General features: G+C 35.7%; 1 protein-coding gene across 1 annotated transcript; it reads right to left on the bottom strand.

Moving 5' to 3' along the window:
* Positions 1-2,903: 2,903 nt before the first annotated feature.
* Positions 2,904-15,340, bottom strand: LOC105034947 (integrin-linked protein kinase 1-like). The gene is given in 15 exon segments (XM_029262340.2): positions 2,904-3,222; positions 3,403-3,458; positions 5,116-5,246; positions 7,718-7,744; positions 7,746-7,812; positions 7,815-7,839; positions 10,152-10,237; positions 10,936-11,054; positions 11,163-11,225; positions 11,997-12,076; positions 12,391-12,511; positions 12,908-12,993; positions 13,972-14,076; positions 14,176-14,250; positions 14,465-15,340. Coding segments are annotated over 14 exon segments (1,428 nt in total). The 5' UTR covers positions 14,891-15,340; the 3' UTR covers positions 2,904-3,222; positions 3,403-3,441.
* Between the last annotated feature and the right edge of the window lie 419 nt (positions 15,341-15,759).

Raw genomic sequence — 15,759 nt, 5'->3', positions numbered from 1 at the left:
CCCATCGGAGTTCTCTTGATCGATCTTGGCCGTTGAATTGGTGGCCCCATGCATCATTGGTTGATATGTGCACTCTTACGTTTGGTATGCGTACTCCAATTGTTCATTCGTTTCTGGACGTGGGAAATTGAAAGAGAGTGGGTGCTGTGTATGTTTAAGAAAAGATTGGTGTATAGGATACCAGCTGAATGTTCGGACCCTGGAATGTGATGCTGCCGGAAAACTAGATAGGATGGAGCGGAAATTGAGGGTCTGGACCAGCCGGACCGGCTTGAGCCAGGAAACCACTTGGCACATGTCTGGCTGAGATGTGTTTGGCTTCAAAATGATAATGGAAATGAAAATAGAAACAAATGATCTTACTATATTTGGTTGGAGGAGTCTCATTTTCATTATTAGAAGCAAGGAAGTATCTCAACCCTCCAAAATCTAGTTCCGACTCTATTTACAATATTCAAATCCCATCTGTTGTGTTCTAATAATGTGGAGGGCACCAATAGTCCCACGTCGGTTGATAATGTGGAGGACACCAATAATCCCACATCGATTGTGAGTCAAGAAGAACTTACGTTTATAAGGAGAAAAAATCCTTTCACATGAGATATCTTTTAAAAGGCAAAATCGTATGGTCCATGGACCAAAACGGACAATACCTCATATAGCGATCGAGTCCTTATCCGCAATATCATCCAACCAAATTTAATTTAAAAAAACTAATTTTATAAAATATTTTTATTTTATTTTTTTTAAATTATAATTATTTTGATTTTTATTTTCAATCTGTTTCAATCTCAGCTCGAATTGAAACGCACGCTTGATGCGGATCAATGGATGATGGGCAAGGCTTGAATCAACAATTTTTATGATATATATAAACATGTTGATTAATTCAGTTGGCAAAATTATTGGAAGTTAAGTATCAGTGATGTAATTTTGAATCCTAACTTCATGTCAATTTATCATCTCAAAATCACAAGCATTCACGTGTGATGCAAACAACATGGATTGCACTAGACCTCGATCTTGGACGTACTTGATTGCATCATTAGTTTTACAAATAACACATGCAACCATCTAGTTCAATTTGAATGTGGGGAGTGACCACTTCCCTTTCTTTCTTGTTGATCTTTTCTGTCCGGATGTTCAAAATGGTAGTATGTCTTATTTTTTTCCAAAATATTTGTACTTGTCATGTAACTTGCCACATATATTGGTGCGTTTTATTTGATGCATGATGCATTCGTACATTCAATTGCTCCACTTGATCATTATTATTCATGCACATGATGAAAACAATCTAATATTTTTTTTTGATATAAGTGGATACTGCACTAATCTAATATGAATACATCAAAAAATTAAAAAATAAAATATTCTATAAAATTCATAGACAATTTAAATCTGATGCTAAGTCGAGTCACCAATATGCTCAGTCACATAAAAACTATCCAATCAACAGTGTTATTTATCTCTTGAAAAATATGCTGGGCATACACCATAGTGAAGCCACAAAGATTGATCGGATGAATCTAGTGTTCATCATAGATCATCACTTGATAAATGGCATAAATGTTAATGATTCTCATTCTTTTAAATGTTAAACTTGTCAAAGTTCCTACTCCCTGGATTGAAATAGATCCATCCCACACGTTTGCCCTGCATGGACCATCTAACGAGGGAAACCAATGCCAAAAAATACGATAGGGTGACACAAATACCTTCTCCTCCTCCTCGAGGCTTTGATTACCACTGCTAATATAATCTTCAAGATTATTTAAATCCCTAAGAGAAAATTAAGGACAGCCGTCTAGTGACTTCACTGGCCTATGTTGTGAAACAATTGCATGAACTACTTTTTGTTATGCTATAAATTAAGCCCAGAAATGCTTAGCTGTAGGGACGTACCACAAGTAACCATCAATTAATGGGCCGATATGACAATGGATACAGGTTTTAGTAATATTAAACGAGATCTTTTATTTGGTAAGAATCTTAAACGAGATCAATCAGAGAAGCAAAACACCAGAGACTGATCTTTCTGAAACCAAACTATATAGACCCCAAAACCAACAAATGTGCTGACTTAGCTCAAACTAAACCACATTCGTTCTGGCCTTTTTCAGGATACTTTTCAACTCATTTTGGTTCGGCATTTGTCTTACAACATGTTCATGCAAGGTCTGATTCCTAGTCTGGTTGCATTAAGGTTCCTGCGAACGAGATTCCATTGCACATATAGGATATGCAGCATTTGTACAATCAATTTGATTAACAAATTGGTTTCTACATAAAAATTTCTCTGCATCTTGAACAACCTAGTTCAGTGGTAAGCAGTAGATATGTTGCAATAACATGGTCATGCAGGGCTTAGTATCCATATTCTTGCTGCATCAAAGTTCTCATGCAAGCACTTTATATGCTAAATATAGGCAAATGCAGTAATTGCAGGCCAATGAGAAGAGGAGATCAACAATGTACATACAAATTTCTAGGCATATCAGAAAATCTAGTTCCATGCTAAGCTCTAGTTTGGCCTTGTTCCATGAATTCATGGTGCAGTACTTCCTTTTTTTTTCTTTTTTTCCCACGTGTGCACATACACAAATAATGGGAAGCCGAGAAAGAGAACAACAGAAGGAAACTATTTAGAGGATGTTTTAGGTTCATATCTTGTGGATGTGCTCTCAAATATCACTAACAGTTGTCCTGATATTTGGAGGCATCTCTAGGGCAACATGCATGGTTTGGAGGCTTTGTCATACTAACCATAGGAGTCTCAATGTCCAAAGATCAGGTCAGGGCTTTGTGCAACAGGTCTAACTTGTAGGGCTTTAATAATCTAAAAGGAAACAAAAAAAAAAGAAGAATAGAAAAAGAAATAGATTTGCCTGAGAACTTTCGTATAAAATAAAAGGAAAAAACCAATTTATTTTCCAATAATGGTGTCAAAATTCACAAGCATTTTCCTGCTTCAACTTAATCCCACTCAGAACCCAATACTGGTGCGGTCTACTCTGACCTGCTGTCAATGTTTGATTCATTGTATCTATTCAGAAAGATTCATTCATTTAAGTCCCTGCCAGTGTCTGAAGTAGACGATCTATTTGTGGCCTAATTCATATCTCGTTCACCTGCCCATATTGCATCACTAGAATCCTACAAAAGGGGTGCAAGTACAATGCAAGGTCTGGCAGATCTGAGACTCCAAAAAGAGTGAGCGTCCTGCATATGAGTTTTGATCATTAGCTACAGTTTTGCAATATAGAATAAGGAACTAGGAAACACAAACTGATGGTTTATTTAGAAACTTTGGAAATTCATAATGGAAATGTTCGAGTCTCTTAACAACAAGAATACATCATAATTTTCAAGCATATGTTGTTGAAAGAAGCTTATTCTTACATATAGTACAACAACATCTTGTAGCACAGAATGAGCCCATCACTTCACGCTATTTCCTGAAAAGCATCAGAAAAGTCGCCCAGAGCAATACAAGAGATTAGTTGAAAGAACAACTTAAAATTCAAATTGTTCAAACAAAATGAAAAAACTATAAAGAGAGGGAGAAGGAAAAATAAGCTTGAATCAAACGGATCTGGAAGCAATGCAAGATTTGTAGAAGAAGAGAGAAAGACAGATAGCAGAACTGGAGAGTTTTGTATTAGATAAAAGACCTATTTTGATTCAAAAACAAATCAACATCGACCCTTGATGACAAGTTCATTATGCAGTTTTGTACTAGATTAAAAGAAAAAAAACCTGTTTCAATTCTAAAAAAAATTGCCATTGACCCTTGATCACTGACAAGTTCATTATGCACGTATGATGCAACAGAGAATCAATATGTACTCATCCACCCAATTTACACATGAAATTTTCCAAGTTAAATAAAAAAGAAGAAACTTACACATGAATGAAGCATATTAGCAGGAAAGGACTTTTTACTTGATAAGAATTTACAAAGAGTTAGTGGATGGATGGAGTTTTTATCAAACCTATTTATTAGAAAACAAAAGGAAACTTCAAGCACTTCTCACAGTATTCAGATAGACAGTTTATGGTTTAATAGATAATGGCAAAGTTAGAATTGCTTAAGGATGTCTTCTTAATTAGCAAAAGAAAAAGGAAAAAAGGAATTGCTAGGGGAATGTGATAGCAAGAATGCTACTTTATGACTGCATTAAGTACCAATAATGTACATTAACAAAATAAATAATTCACCAACATTATTTCAAAAACATTTGTGATACTACAATTATGGACAGAACTTGTAACTTTTGCAGCAATATGAAAAGAATAGGGAGCTTTAGCCATTTCAAAATAAATCTTGAAGGTATTGATACTAAGCTACAAAGAGAATTTTCTGATGCAGTGTAGTAACAAAATAAATAACCAGAGAGCTACACTATATAAAAATGACAACAAGATGTGATACATATGATTCATAAATTAGATAAGAGTTAGATCAATTGGTCAAACAAAAGTAGGTGTGAAAAGACCAAAACTTTGCCAGCATTAAAAAGTAAAATAGTTTATCCGTAGTAGCACCAGATGGTTATAATTTGGCAAAATGATCAGAAGTTAAGGAGCAATTACGTTCTCTGACAGTTATGGGGGATCGATCACTGCCGCCAATTTTAGAATCCAGTCAATAAAACATGGACGTTGTAATTACTTTAGACAATGTTCTTTTCTGACTGAACTTTTTATCTTTATCTTTCAGATGCACTAAACGGACTGGTATGGTTACACATCTGGCCATAACATATAATTCAACAAGATGGCCTGACATGATTAGTTGATTTCACATCTCAACTACCAAATGTAGACCTAAAAAAGACATTCATTGTTTTGAAGACAGCTTAATGGATCCTACATCAATAAATTCCATTTATAGGCCAAGTAGTTTGCTCGAAAGTGTCTTCAAAACCATGTCGATGCTTGTTCACAGAAAATCTAATCATGATCGGATTCTTAAAATGAATCAAAATAAATCTCATTGGCTGCAGATAAATATTCTATCTTAAGAATGCCTTTCATTTCACACATGAAAGAATGCTAATGACTTGACACTCACAAAGTTGCTCGTGGATAATAGGGTAAATATGTGCATACCAAGGAAGCTTAAATGTGTCTTTCCACCATCCCTGTTTGCACAAGTGGCATATGTTTTGTCCAATCGAACAATTATCTCAAAAAATGTGGGCCTCACTGCAGTATTAGAATCCCAGCATTCTTCAATCAACCTGCACATGGAGTATTTCATGTAGGCATTTTCAACATACTGTAAGAAAAAAATGAATGTCGATGGTGGCACATGTATTTGTATCATAAGTCTAAACAACAAATCAGTTTGTGAAAATGAAGGGAAAATATGTATATGATGAAAGTGAAAAATATTCAGCCTTCTTTTTCCTTCTTTTCTTTAAGATACATATCAAACTATAGACACCAAAAAATTGATGCATATGTATTCCAACCATATATTAAATAGAAGGATATATAAGTACACTCTCTGAATAGATATCCAAAGTAATATGTTACAACATAAAAAAGTGATGTGCAACATATTCAAAAAAAATATTCATTTATTTTCCTGAGGGTATGCACATAGATGTGGTGTAAATTGCAAAATAGAACAGTCTGAATTGTAATGGAAAAAAAAAAGGATGGACTGAGTTGATGGACCAAAGATTGTTGAGCTTCTTTTTTTAAAAAAACTTTTTTTGGGACATAATAGTTCATATTTTTTTTGTTGCGAGATAAACTCATCTAACCAATACATTCTGGAACATTGTCATACCTAAACTACCTTTATACTTGGTTCAGATCCCAAATCATTGTGGTCAACCATCAAAAGTATTATAACTAATAACAAACATGAACATGTGGCTAACAGAGATATCCTGCAATTGTAATTGCAAAGAATTCCATGGCACTTTAAAACCCAATTTGTAATTCATCATTCCATGCCAACAGTTATATTTTGCTACCCAGTTTTGTCTTGGGAAAAGAAGACAGGCAGACATAGTGCACTCATTCAGATGCTATCATGTACTCAGGGCTTTCAATTAATCAGAGCTTCTTGAGAATGGGTTGAGATCAACTGAAATATAAGATTAATCAAGCTTGGTTGGAAGTTAATGAGGCTGATCTTGAACCTGGTTGGTTCTCATGGTTGAAATTAATTTCAAGCCAATACAGAGAAAAGGTTGGCTCAATAAGGCATGGATCGATAAGTGCTGACTGGGCATATAACATAACATGCATATAAGAACATATAATCAACCACTGAAATAGATTCAATGGCTGATTTTTGGGTTCTTAGGATGAGAAAGTCAAATTCCACCTGCCTACCTATTTGTAGTCAGAATAAATGATCAGGCATATAATTCAAGATTTATACAAGCTAGACCAATTTTGGCTTCATAGTTGCCAAGGCCAATCAAAACAGGATTATGTTCAGTTTTGCACATTACTAGGCTCCTGCTATCAAATGATAAACAAGTCAAGCTTGATCTTGGATTTCAAGCTCAAAATTAGTTTCAAGTTTAGATGGATCAAATCACAGCTTGATGAAGCTCGCCTTGGTTACATAGCAAATGCAATTGTAGCAAGAAGAAAAAAATAAATCCAAGTAAATGCAATAACAATGGAAAACCAAATTTGCACCTGTGAAAGTAAGCATGATACAACATTGTCAGAAGCATCTGTTGAACATTCCAAGGCATAAAGGCATGTTATGAGTTCATAAATGGACTACCTCTTGTGTATCAATAAGGAGCTTTTCTGTGTAGCGAGCTTCAGCAACACCCACAGGCCAAAGAAAAGAAATAAGAAAGATGGAAGCCTATATGTCAAGTTGCTTTCTAATTATTTCTAATTATCCTGTATTGGATATGTGTAGGGTGGTGAAGCTCAACCGAGCAGGTAGCGCCCTGTGCTGTCTACAACTCTAGACAAGGCCGGCCACTAAAGCTGAACTGAGGAACAGCCTAGTTCTAAGATAACTAGGATAATGCAGAGAGAAAGATAGGAAAACCCTAATAATAATTATTGGTCTATAAATGCCACATATGCTATGCATATGCCACCAGTTAGTACATTGTTTCAATCATAAGGAAAGTACATACGTAAGCATGTTATTATGCTGTAATTTGTCTGAATCTATTTGTTTATGCTCAGAGTTGACCAAGGCCTGAACCAACATATGTTCCAAAGCAGGAAGTTTCCAGAAAGTGCAGAACAAGACAAATTGCCTTGCCACATCCATTGCATGCATAATGTCTAGAGACTCTGGATAAGAGATGGTCAAGTAGAAAAGACTGCCTACCAGATGAAGTTGTTAAGTGGTCTGGGAAAGCCTAAGACTTAGCTCACATGTGTAAGACTCAGCTAATAATGGATTCCTATTTGTGTAGCTGGAGAATGTATTGGTCAAGCATGCATAAATGATAAGATAGGAGGTCCAATTATATTGCAAGATTGAGTATTCTTAGTTCAAGAGATGACAACCTTAAGATCCAATAAATGATAAATTAATGTAAGTAAATGCAATATACAGCAATTGAAATAAACCTCTATGATATTGCATAATAACTAATGTTAAAATTGTTTCCCACATGGTAATTCTTTTTGCCAAAAAAAAAAATTTTGTTCCGTGCATGAAGAAAAATTAACAACTTTAAGTTAAGACTCATAAAATTTACAAACTTACTCCTTAAAATCTGAAGGATAATTTTTGCTTTGTTCTTAATGATGGTCTCTTTCCTTCTAAACAAAGTATTTTAGCCGCCTCCTCCGGGGCCTTCGGGTGGAAGGCGGTGCTCCTTCAATCATCTGAAACCAATTGAAAATGCAAAACAAACATAAGAGTAGATTAAAAAAAGCTTATATTCTGCTTCATAAGAGACAATTTTAAGATAATCTGCAAAATATATATGATGGATAACAAGTATACTGTAAATACTTCCTATGCTCTCTTAAACATGATGCGAGACAATTACTAATAGGTCTTTCTTAAACATGAAGAATGTAAATGTAACAAGAAGAACAAGTTTTCCTTCTATTCTCTATACAAAGGGCACTGATCAAGCCAATTCCTTTCCTGAAGATATCCATACTAATCACAAATCCAACCACTACATTCTATCTCATTTACTTGTAGAAAATCTTAATTTATTCACATCCAACTCCAACATGATAAGCTTCAAAGAAAGCATTGTCAGGAGATCAAAATGGACCCATGCAATACATCTGGCTTTTGCAATATGTGCTAATGTTAGAGCATTCCTTGGAGCTTTACTATGATGGACATATCATAGAAAACATAATTTCAAGGCCATAAGAAAATTTACCAAAACAAGGTCTAAGGAAATCTTTATTCACTTGAATAATTCTAGATAAAGGTTAATGTTTAAATTTAATTTAGTACCCCAATTCATCAATTCATCCTAAGCACCATTCCGAGAAAACATGGGAAACGAGATTTCTCACTCCCTATGATATTTGCTTAAGCTGTAGTGCTATACATTAAAGCAACGAATAACTTGCTGAGCTGTTTTACATGAATTAACTTCATTCATAAACTATGAATAGGACTATATCAGTCGGAAAAGAAGGTCGGCATTATCCTAGTAATCAAATCCAATATGTAAAAGAAAATGGCCCAAAAGCATGATTATGAACTTCAAGCAACAGCTAAACAATAAAAAAACGTAAACTAGCACCTATTTCAAACATAAATTTATTAAACATCATTCAAATCATACAAGTGCAGTATCTTGTAGAAACAACAATGTCCTTGTTTATAACTGATGGCATCCAAGTGACACGAATATGCTTTTTGTTTTTCATCATCATCATAGATGATCATATTTAGCCCAATAACAGCCCTGCAGGAAAAGATTCTGATAGCAAACATGAGAACCCTATATCTAATGAGCAGCTTAGAAAGCAAGAGAGATAACTCTAAAATTGTATTGCAATCCATCTTTACATCAAGGATATGAAACAATTCATGCTAGCTTATCAAAGTTACTAACAAGCTTTATACATACCCAAATAGGTGAGTTGCTTGCTTGATCAATGCAAAGGAGGAGGCAACTCAAAAGAATATAAAGGTAATCGATCCAAAGAAACATGCTACTCTAAAGAATATGAAGGTGAAAACCATGATTTTACTGTTTGATGGTTGAGAATATGAATTATACTGTGGAGTTCTTTTTCACACACTAGCATCAGAAATTGTGCAAGCCCCTGAAAAACAGACTAAGAAACCAAATTTTTTGCAGCAAGAAGAACATTTCAAAGAGCATTGATGTGTAGAAGTTAGATGACATGCAAGAAATGAGAGTCATCATCCGTCTCTCTCAGGCCAAGGAAATATTTTCATGTGGATCAATAGAGACTGAAAGAGAATCTAAATGGAGGTAAAAGGAAGAAAGAAGTGGTGGAAACAAATATACACTAGGAAGAAGCCTCGGTTCAGATGACAAAGATTTAGGTAGAGAGAAACAACAAAATCTTGTTGGTGATAGACATTAGAATACTATGTTCATATCCACATTTCCTGTTGTTTATGAAGGGATCACAATTTGCCTTGTAGAGAAAAATGCTATAGATATTCAAGTTACTAAAGGGGAATAATTCTTGACCAGACCTTCAGCTTAAAGAGAGAGTAAGGGGAAAGAGCCAAAAAGGTAAGAAGCAATAGGGAACGCATGCAGTCTATTTAATCTGACTTCAGATTTCATCTTTAAGTTATTTCTCTTCTTTTTGTGATGCCCACAGAGTATGGTCTAATGTGACAAAAGCAAATGATTTGGTGGAAAAATTTAGAAACTCTTCACAATCATTCTGACTTGAAAAAAAATCCAGTTAGCTTTTCAAAAGAGACCAAAAAGGACTGATTATATGTCAATCACAGCCAGCAACACAATTTATTATGCAGGAAAGGAAGTTTAATTCAGGTACTGATTCTCGTACATAACTTAATTGACTTGTTTCTGTTTAATATTAAGTTTTCACATTACTGATACATATATCATAAGGTATATACTCACTTTAATGAAGAAAGCTATATGCATGGATGCTGCTGCAAGGAGGGAAATGCTGGAATATTAACTGAAACCAGAAAAATTCTGACAAACCTCATAAACAATGAGACCAAAAGAGTACACATCCACACTTCTGTCAAATATTTCATCTTTGTAGACCTCCGGTGCCATGTATAAATCTAGAATGAAGAAAGAATGATCAATACTGAATTGAGAGTCAAAGTATGTAGTATAATACAATCAAATTACACTATAAGCTTTAGTAGATAATTCAAACCATGTCTATAATACCATCAGGATAAAATGCACATTTATTTAGTGAGAAGACGATATGATAGGGAGGTTACTATTAAAAATTGAGATGTGCAAAGACAGGTGGGGTGCCATTCCAAAAAGAATGACCCTCACTAATTGAGTTTCACTGAGCTAATGAAAACAAAATGAAAATCTGAAAAACCTTGAGTATAGTTAAGAATTCTAACCTAATAGTAACCTCATAAACATGTATACTAAGGTAGACAGTTCTAGATGATCTAGGATTTTGGACTCCATTAATCACAGGATGGAATGTATTTCCATATCAATTTCAATGTTTTGGGGGTTATTTTGGATACAATGTTTAAGAGTCATGGGACAGGTAAAAAGAAAAAGTTGGTTGCTGCACATTGTAACAGGAGAAGCCTGAGAGATGATGTTAGATGGGATTTTTGAAACAATTAGTACCTTAGAGAAACATAGGTTGGCAATTTACAGAGACTACTCTTCTAGTCATCATTATTAGTTTAATATTACATAACAAATAATTTGTACTTTTGAAAAAAAAATTATAGTTTAATATACAATTTGGTAATTTTGGATCACAAATGATGGGACTTACTTGAAATGTCAATTTCTGTTGGATGAGCCAATTTTGCTTTATCAGGGCAAATTTTTGATAGCTTGATCAAACCAAAGCCTGCCACCTTCAATTGGCCCCCACTATCCAGCAAGATATTTCTGGCACCTTACCAAAATTTCAAATAGTAAAGTACAATCCATAATCCATTGAGTATAAATAAGCTTCAATTTTTATATTAGGATGAGCTATTCATCTGGTCATCTTACTTTGGCTTTAAATCACAATGAATTATTGGATCTGGTTTGCACTGATGAAGATAATTCATGCCCCTGAATACAAAAGAACAAACAATATTTTAGAAGGATCCTCAAATTATTGAAAATTTGAAAGTAGAGGCATGTATATATATTTAGATATACAGGTTGTAGTACTAACGATTGATGCTAGCCATAACTGTCAAGCCTTACTACAATTTCTTAGGAGATTTTGATACCCTAGCCCTAGACGATTATCATAATTTTGTTCAACACCATCAAGTAATGGTTCATTTGTTACAGGGGATGCCTCATTTAACCCTTGCCTCTTTCTCACAACAATAAGACAGGTTCTTTCTCTGACAAGGTGTCAGCCATCCTTCCTCATCATCTCGCTTGAGGTGATTGCTACACTAAATATGATGTGCCCATACACCAGAGCTTGTACCTTGAACTTCCAATGTGAATGAAATACCAAAATGTGAATGCAACAGGCATATAGTGGCATAGAAATGATTGGAATCATTGGTAGCTCAAGTTAAGTGATTTTAACATTGTCATGTACCCACATCCCAACCAGGACAGCCAACTCAATTTGGTGAAGTATCAATCATATGGAATTTATACTTCATATGTTGAGCAAAACTTGAAGTTTAATGGTGTAAGAGGGAATCAGTGTTGTAGAAAAGCAAAGAACTTTTCTCAACATTAATTCTTGTCCAATAGATGAATAGAATCGAAGCAAAATTTTTTAAACGGAAACCAACCATACACAGAAAAAGATCCTGGCAGCTTAGCATCAACTTAGTTTTCAGTACAGTAATTTAAAAGTATACAATGACATGCCTGGCAATATCAAGGGCAAATCTGACAACTTTATGAGGCTGCAAACGTCCTTTCTTTTGAAGATAGCTTCTCAGATCACCCTGAGTTCAGACAGCAGCAAAATTTACAGTGTCATAATTTCATATTCTTAATAAAAACTATCTTAACAAATAACATTTAAGAAAAACAGATAGTTCAATAACATTAATTCTGAGTGTTGAAAAGCTTAAGGTGTGAAACAGAACAACAGCTCATTCACATCATAAAAAGTTCAGCATTCAGAACTATATGCAGGATACAACAATATTAGACTTTGGATAGTCCAAAACAAAGTCATAATGACCAAGAGCCTTAAGGAATAAATACATTGCTGAGTTCCATATTACAATTTGGAAGGAGAAAAATTGAAACATACTCTCGGATGGTACTCTGAGACAATCATCATGGGTATATTTTGGGTAACAGCTCCCACAAACTGAACTACATTAGGATGCCTCACCTTTTCCAGTAGAGTCAACTCATCTTTGAAAGCATTCCTGCACAAAATGGGCGTTCTGAAAATGTAAAAGCTTCAGAGTGAAAATGATTACAGAAACTAGAGCTAATTTTAGGTCTGTAAAGGGCAGATTGTGTAGCATGAACACCATAAAGGAAATTCTGCTTGCATTATCCAGACACTATGTGGGTGGTGCATACTAAAATGAAGCTATTATGACTTTTAAAGCTGTCATGCATCAACCTAAATCCTTCACGCACATTTAAACAGTCACTATGGAATCCTGCAACATGACAGCTTCAAGCCAAAAAGGACGAGGTTGACATCCAACATCACTATTTCCAACTAGAAGTAATATCTAGGAATCAGCCACCTACAGTTTCACGCAGCAAAGGATTACATTTAGACCATGGAAAATAACAAGGTTAGTAAGTACACGCAATTTGGATCTGCATAGCTATCTCTGTCAAGTATCTTCACAGAAACCTTGGTCCCATTCCATTTAGCAACTTGGTATGTCCCCTGTATAAGTTGAAAAATAAAAAATAAAAAAGACATTTATTTGAAGGAAAATGTTCTCAATAATTGCTGCATAAAGTTATATGGGAAAGTATGGAAGAAAATAATGCAGCTTATATTGCAGGACAGGATCAGCTGGTATGAAGTAGGACCAAGAAAATTTTGGATATTATGGGCGAGCTAGGATTTTCACCACCTGATGGATTTTTTTTTTTTTTTTCTATGATGAACTTCTGCAAGTTGATACTCAGGAAGGTCATAGTCCAACTTAGTATGTAAAAAATCCATTATGGTGTTGAGAAGAAACCAAGAGGGTAGCATCAATATGATTTTCTTAAGATATTTTATAAGCTTGCAACAATTCTAGGATGACACTAATTCTTCCAATTTTAAGAGCTCCCACATTACTATATATTGGCTCCATGGTAAGAAGTATAAAATATATGAGTATAAAATAAATTAATAAAAAAGTCATAGATGTCACTAAGAATAGACATAGTAACTCATTATTGCTTGCAAAAGATGTTTGTTCCCTCAAAAAAAAAAAAACAAACTAAAGATGTCTGAATCATAAAATGTTTTGTTAAGATGGTGTCAGCTATGCTGCAAGCTGTTATTTCAAAGCCGTCCTGACATGAGAGAGAGTATCTGCAGCTTCTCACTTTCTTTTGTATAATAGACCTTGCAGTCTTTACCTACAACTGAAGAACTTATAAAGATTGACATGGCTTAGTACATGCAATAAACATAAGCCAAAGCCATTGCATGCAAAATGTATTCCATGTATTCGTGATTGGTTATACGAATCCTGATTGTCCATCATTCTACGGAGATCCATGTTCTCCATTATATGCTACCAACACAGCTAAAGTTTGGTTCTTTTGATACTTATATTGTACTTACCTTAAAAACATCAAGATGGAATATGACTGCTGCATAATTTTAACATAATATTCAAACATAAAAAACAGAGGAACGTGCCTTTAGGACTTCTTCACCTCGGCGAAATTGAAGCTCTCCTGGGTTCAGTTCATATTCCGGAACTTCTCTGGGATTCGAAACAGTCATAGGAGTCCTCCTAGTTTTCTGAAGAGGAATGATGAATAGCAAATGAAGAAGAATTAAGACTAAGAAAATTGACCCTACTCAAGAAAGAAGAGCACTCCAAAAGGAATCGAGTAATACTGGAACTTTGGCTCCTCTTGCTTTCAAAATATTGTAGACCTCAACATTGCCATAGAACTTTGCATCAGCAGCAGCCTGCCATACAATAAACAAGGCATTACGATATATATATATATATATATATATATATATATATATATATGACAGAGTCAATTTGAATATTGGTTAAGTTAAATTTTGTTGCAGCTTAGAACTTGCTATCTGAAAGATCAAATTTTTACCATCAAGACATGACCAAACTGCATTAAAACAGATAGGAACTCAAGATATGAAAAGAAGAAATCATCACCGTGCTCCCCCATCGATCCCTGGCATCGATGTTGGCCCTCCAGCTCAGCAACAACTTGACAACGTCGACATGACCCTCGCAGGCAGCTATATGAAGCGCCGTCCTTCCATCCAGATCGATGCTGTTCACATCAACACCATCCTTCAGGAGCTCGTCGACCCCCCTCACATCTCCCTGGCTGGCCATGAACAGCAGCTGCATCGTGGAGTCGAGATTCTCCGGCACCGTGAGCTCCTCCCTGACTTGGCTCCGGCTCCGGCAGTTGGGGTCGAGCGATGACTGCCGCCCGAAGGTGAACCGGATCACATTGCTGAGGCGCGGATCAAACGACAGGTTCCGACGGAAGCTTAACCTCCCACTCTTCCTCAAAGACCCGGTTGAGAACTGCCGCAAGATCCCCCGCTTCTGCTGCGCCGCCTTTTCCATCTCCTCGTGATCAAAATCTAGAATCTCAAATCAAACCCTAACTTCAAAACTCTATCCAATTTGTCAATATTTAGTGTACGAAATCATCCATCTCGATACAAGGACCAAATCCTTACTGATGGAATTGGAAGCCTTTTTTTTTTGCCTCATGCAAGGACATCGGGAGGGATTCGAGATTAGATGCCGGGTTCTGAAGGAAATCGGGGTTGGGATGGGAGATTGGGATCTCGAAATGGAGCCCCAGGAACCCCGATTCCGATCAGAAACCAGGGGAAAGAGGGCAGGGATGGAGACGGGGAACAGGGATGGGCTTGGAGAAGGATCGAGGCCCGTGGGATTTGGGAAAAAGAAGGGAGAGAGAGAGGGGAAGGAAGAAAAGGAGGCGAGGAAAAAGGGGAGGGAATGGAGGCGAAGGATTCCACCCTCCTTTTCCGAAGGGCGTGGAGAGGAGAAGAGTCCGGTAGTCACGTTTGGTTTAGTTTGCTTCCTATTTATTTATGGTGATGGGAAGCAAGGCGGGAGGGGCGCGGTGGAAGCCAGCACGTTAAACGTTTAAAAATGGTCGGTAGCTATTAACTAACGTTCGAAATGGGAAAAGGAGTCTGGAAACAGGAAACCCGCGCATAGAAGTTTTTATACGGGTGCGGAATATGTGTTGGAAATTTCAAAAAAAAATATGAAAGGACGAGAAACCCCTTTTTTTTTTTTTTTTTTTTAATCTTTTTCTTTTTGGTGCAAAAAAGTTTAGTTTGGATTTTCTTTTGCTGGGGTAATTTATCATTGTCCTCATGATTATTTAAGGTGGTAATATAATGTTCTGATAAAATTGAACATGAATCATTCTAAAAATAATAATAATAATAAATATA

The sequence above is a fragment of the Elaeis guineensis genome, chromosome 1, assembly GCF_000442705.2.
Source record: "Elaeis guineensis isolate ETL-2024a chromosome 1, EG11, whole genome shotgun sequence".
NCBI classification, from domain to species: domain Eukaryota; kingdom Viridiplantae; phylum Streptophyta; class Magnoliopsida; order Arecales; family Arecaceae; genus Elaeis; species Elaeis guineensis.
This window is presented reverse-complemented; position numbering and strand designations above follow the sequence as displayed.